At 42.6% G+C, this 6,000-nt stretch overlaps 1 protein-coding gene across 1 annotated transcript in view; it reads left to right on the forward strand.

Annotated features, from left to right (window-relative positions):
- The window catches only part of LOC146060041 (transcription termination factor 3, mitochondrial-like), a 65,997-nt gene extending 60,601 nt beyond the window's left edge, over positions 1-5,396 (forward strand). The window contains exon 4 of the mRNA XM_083172833.1: positions 5,135-5,396. Within this exon, the coding sequence (XP_083028959.1) occupies positions 5,135-5,329 (195 nt within the window). The 3' untranslated portion in view covers positions 5,330-5,396. The remainder of the gene's footprint in view (positions 1-5,134) is intronic.
- Positions 5,397-6,000: the final 604 nt, after the last annotated feature.

Consider the following 6,000-nt stretch of genomic DNA (forward strand, 5'->3'; position numbering starts at 1 on the left):
TATTAAAGCAAATCAACGTTTCGGGGTATCATTCACCCCTTTGTCAAGGTTTAAGTGCAATAACGGTTATTGCACTTAAACCTTGACAAAGGGGTGAATGATACCCCGAAACGTTGGTTTGCTTTAATACACGCTGTTGAAAACCCTTGGAGTGCCGCTGTCTGTTCCTTAATACGAGACTACCTGTTTGTTCCAGAAGGCACCCAGGTACTGAATTCCAGCTGAGGGAGTGCCAGGCCGTCTACCTCTCTCTACATACATACATACATATTTACTGTATGTAAGGTGCAGTGTGTGTGTGTGGGGGGGGGGGGTGCACCAATATTTATCTTGCCTCCAGGCAACTGGGACGAACTTACGCCACTGGGTCCTGGTGTCCTAACTAGGATGCGGTTGAGCTCTGGTGGTAAATTGCCGCTGGAGAAAGATCTCAGGCCTTGTGGTACTTTCCCAGTGGTGGTGGTCCTTTAGTGGTGGTCGATTTTAAATGCCAAATGGGTGTCCAATGCACGGTGCATTGGACCCCTACTCACACAGCAGAACCACCCGTGGCACCCCTTGATCACCTTCATTGGCAGGACACCCATTTGGCATTTAAAATCGACCACCACTAAAGGACCACCACCATTGGGAAAGTACCACAAGGCCTTAGATCTTCCTCCAGGGGCAATTTACCACCAGAGCTCAACCGCATCCTAGTGAGGACACCAGGACCCAAGCCCTGGAAAACATCCCTACAAGTGGTGAGATCACCCTATTAAGATAAGATAATAGTGTATTGAAATTGTAAAACAACAAAATTATATTCTTAGACACAGAAAAATGCAAATTAACAATTTTGATTAAAATCACCTGCCGCTGGGAAAAAACTATTTTTCAAACGTGAGGTTCTTGACTTAATGCACCTTAGCCTTATTTGATGGTGAAAAGAAGATATGATTATAAGGATGGTGGCAATCCTGTATGATACTATCTCTTTTTCGCCTACAATTTCTAATGAAAATGTCCTCTATGGAAGACAAGTCACAGCCAATAATGGCCGCTGCAGTGTGTATCACCCACTCTAATTTCTTAAGGTCTTTTTTGCGCTATTTCCGAACCACACTACAATACAATATGACAGGATGCTTTCAATACCACATTTATAAAACCTGATCAGATTCTCCTGGGAAAATTTGTCTGCTCTAAGCTTTCTCAAAAAAATAAGCGTTGCTGAGCCTTCTTAGCCATCACTGTGATGTTAGAAGACCAAGGTAAGTCGTGTGAAATAATAACCCCTAATAACTTGAACTCCGTCACCATCTCTACCTCCAAGTTGTCAATAAATAGAGGCTCTAACTCAGACTTCCTACATCTTCTTAAATCAATAATAATTTCTTTAGTTTTAGTCAGGTTTAACAGTAGGTTATTTTCTCTACCCCGATTCACGAAGGTACTCACTTCATCTCTATAAGCCTTCTCCTCCCCATCTGTAATAAGTCATACAACCATGGTATCATCAGCGAACTTTATTATAAAATTTGTATCCGCCTGCGGACAACAATCATAAGTAAATGGAGAAAATAAAAGCGGTCTCAATACAAAGCCTTGAGGGGATACCTGTACTAATCCTTAAGACTGGGGACACAAGACCTCCTAGTTTTATTTGTTGAGGCCTATTTATCAAAAAATCTAAAATCCAATTACATAGCATGGCTGAAAAGCCTAAGTTACGCAATTTAATTACCAATATATTGGGGCGAATCGTATTAAACGCGGAGCTGTAATCAATAAAAAGCAACCTAACGTAGGGATTTGGCTTTTCTAAATGAGAAAGTGAAGAATGGACAACAGCGCATCCTCAGTTGATCTTTTGGTCTTGTAAGCGTATTGACTATTGTCGAAACCAGCGGGTAAGTGACTTTTAATGTGTACCAAAACTAACCTCTCAAAACATTTCATGATGAGGGGAGTCAGGGCTATTGGGCAAAAGTCATTAAGACTTTCTATTTTAATTTTCTTTGAAATAGGGACAACTAAGGTGGATTTTAAATTTTCAGGGACAATACCAGTTTGTAATGACATATTAAAAATATAGGTAAAAATCATGGCTAATTCGCCAGCACAGCCCTTCAGGACCCTACCCGGTATTCCATCTGCCTTCCTGGTGTTAACCCCTAACAGACACTTCTTCACCTGATGTTCACAGAGAACAAATATTAATTCATCCTCTGAAGAGGAATTTACATATATTCGACCTATTGTCCCTCTCAAATCTAGCACAAAATTGACCAGGTCACCAAAGATACCTCAGCCACTTTGGACAAAGGACTACTCTCCTTGTAATTAGTCAAATTATGAATACCCCTCCACATACTCCTAGAATCATGAGCATTCCTGAACTGTAATTCAATTTTTTCAGAGTACTCCTTTTTAGCTTTACATATCCCTACTTTAAGCGAATTCTAGCTTCCCGATATACAACCAAATCCCCTCCCCTAAAAGCCTGATCCTTACAACGTAACAAGGAACGCACCTCCCCATTCATCCACGGCTTATTGTTAGAAAATTGTTTAACAAATTTCTGAACAGTAACGTTACCAATGCACCAATTTATATAAGACAGGACAGTAGAAGCCAATAAGTTCACGTCTACCAAGGAGTCATTAGTGGATTCCTGAATAAATAGATTCCAGTCCAGTCAGTCAAGACAGTCCTGTAATTCATCCAATGCTCCATTCGGCCAAGTACAGACCGATTTTCTAACAGGTTTGACACATTTCGCAACGTGATCCTTTTGCTAAAACTCAATGGGGACATCTGTAACAGCACTACTGAGGACATGATATGTAACTGGCACTATATATGTGCAAGAAAATGATTGCTTGGCATTCAAATTCAATATCTAAGATAGTACACACATTTTGTTTCATGTTTTGAAACCTTGTTTTTTGAACAAATAAAATATATTTGTGTGTATTTTATGTGTTTATACAGCATAAATGCAAGATACTTCAAAATACATCATTGAAATATTAAAATATTCCGAAATACTGAATAATCCGTTATCCAAAATTCTCCTGGTCCCGAGCATTTTGGATAAGGTATACTCAACCTGTACAGATTTACACAATTTGGGTAGCACACTCTTTAAATTAGCTTTGTTAAAATCCTCCACTATAGAAAACAAACCATCAGGGTGATTTGTTTGTTGTTTTGCAACAGCAGTATGCAGAATCTCCAGCGCAGCTTTAGTGTCCACCTGGAGCGAAATATAAACTGCCATTACAATAACATCAGTAAACTCATGTGGCAGATAGAATGGCCTGCATTTCACCATTAGAAGTTCCACCTCTGGAGAACAAGACTTTTCCAGGATGGAAGCATTAGGGCAATATTTGTTGTTGATCTAAATGCACAAGCCACCACCCCTGGTTTTTCCTGAGTCAAGAGTTCTATCAGGTAAAATAACCTCATTGTCAGGTATGCTTGAATTCAACTAGGTTTCAGTGAAGATGGACATTGAACAGAAATTTAAAAGGCTACAACTGGCCATGCTAAGCAGCACCTGATCCATTTTATTGGCCAGAGAGCGGACATTGGCAAGGAATACACTAGGCAATGGGGGCCTGAACGGAGCAACCTTTAATGCATTCAGCACCCCGGTCCTCTTACCCCGCTTTTGCCTTCTCTCTCTGTGTGGGTCCCGTTTTTGCTTCTGCCGCTGCCTGTGTCTCCCCCAGGCTTAGCGCTCCCCTCCCTGCCATCCGGCGTCGGGCTCCAGCCTCCGCTGCTACTGATGACATCACTCGGCGCATCCGCCGGGCAGCCTCCCGGCATACAGCCGCACAACTCGGAACTCGCGGCTCCACTGCCCGGGTAAACTATACCGGCTCTCCTGAGTGCCAGGAGTTCAAGCCTAGCATACTGCAGACGGCCAGCCGCTTTCACCAGAAACATCGCGGCTATCAAAATCACCAGCCTCCCGCTTGTCCTCCCCGTTCTCTGTGCAAATCATTGCCTTATCAATACTGCCGATATCCTTTGGAAAGGGACACAAAAATTATTGTCACAGAACTACCCAGTGTTGCAAGTTAGGGGGTACGGCGTGGTACGGAGTACCTGTAAGAAATATCTTGCAGGTACGCAGTACCACTTACCACTTACCCCTTAACCCAGTCAATTCTATTTTTAGATTAAGTCCAAATATAATGCATCTGCAGCCCGCCCACCCAGCGTTATTATTGGTGCTGTATTCAGCTACCGGCTACTGCTGACTTACCCTGTCACACTGACAGGCATCAGCGGCACCAGCAGCATGAAGAGCAGGCTCCGCAATTGTAAACACAAGCTGCCCAGCTCTCCCCCAAGCAAAAGCCAACCCACCCCCAGTCATTCCCTTTTTCTCATTCCCTGTCTCCTGATGCCATGCCACTATTGTCATTTAGTCACTCCTCTAGCTTTGTGTGGCCACGCCCCCTCATGACAAATGACCACGCCCATTTTTGGTGGAGGCCATCAGTACCACCAAGAAAAAAATTCTACTTGCACCACTGGAACTACCTGCCTAAGAGGACACTCGCAAACATGTTCTAAGGAAATTTTTAGCAATTTTTTTATTCATTTTTTTAAAATCATTCCACATTACTATTGTTGTGTGTTTTAATAACATTGAAACCTTTTATAGATTATCCCAATTGCACGTGTATTTTCCCTAATCCCTAGCACTGCTTCTCGTATACATATTTGTTGTTCCATTGCTAAAGAGACCACTATATCGCTCACCCAAGCAGCAGCTTAACCCCCCTCCATCCCATCCACCCCCCCCCCCCCCTGTTTATTTAATTTCAATAGAAGCCACCCATACCAGTGCCTAGTTTTTTTTCCATTTCTTTGGTAAAAAAAAAAATCCATATTTTATTATTCTACTACAGAATAAAAATACGCTGGGGCTATCACCCTCCCAGTGTCTATAGCCCCAACATTGTAACATTAGCCCCTCCGCCAGTGTTAATAAGTTCCCAAGTGGTGGCCGATCTCTGTGGCACTAACCCCTCTCCTCCAATGATAAATGGTAATAGATGCTCCAATAGGATTGTTCCTACCCCTGTAGTGTCCATAAGTCCCTACTGATTTGTCCTCTGTTTCTTTTCAGATCTTTAACAGCCGTCTGTTTAGACTTAAGGAAAGACACCAGTTTCTAACATTTTTGGGAAGAGCAGTCTATGACCCGACAATGCCCAACTACGTCTCCTTAGATAAGCTGACATCAATGCCAGACAACATTTTCTGTGAAGAAGTTGCCAAGGCCTCCATCCAGGACCTTGAACTGTTCCAAAAATCCATGTGAAGTGGCAAGGACCCATCTATTGTTGTGATCAACCACCCTTTTTATAGACGTGTGCATCGTGATTATTTGTTCAAAGTGTTAATACTAGTAAAGTAATTGTAAGCTAATTAATCCTGTACAGTATATTAAATGTGCAGTTTTTTTTTGTATAGACTGCTTTTTTGGTAGATTACAAACGCTCCTGTCAAACCATGCCAGACCCCCAGTACCGCACACAGTCTACCCCTAAGTTCCTCTCCCATCCCCAGCATAACCCTAACCTGCCCCGGTTACTTACATATTGCATATTGGTAATCAAGATTTCGGCCCCAGAAATCCAATAAAGGTCTGTATTTCGGCACTGGTCTCCAAGCAATAGTAGGGTGCCATTGTGGCATAATGAATGTCTGTATCCTGACCACATCCCTACTGGCATGTGTAGTTTCACAACATCGGAAGAGCAACAGTTTGGCCAGGCTTGTACTAGAGCAACATGGTTCTCAAACTGTGTCCCTAGAGGACGATTTCCAGGTCTCCTTACAGAATCACAAGCGAAATAGTAAGCTCCACTTTGATCTTTTAAAATGTCAGTGAGTAATGAGTGCACGTGCTAGAGGACCTGTGGAATGACAACGGTTTGAGGTCCTGAGGACCCAGTTTGAGAACTGTACCATAAAGGCTAAACGGATGGA

This window comes from Crinia signifera, chromosome 2 (assembly GCF_055691185.1).
Source record: "Crinia signifera chromosome 2, ASM5569118v1, whole genome shotgun sequence".
Classification (NCBI taxonomy): domain Eukaryota; kingdom Metazoa; phylum Chordata; class Amphibia; order Anura; family Myobatrachidae; genus Crinia; species Crinia signifera.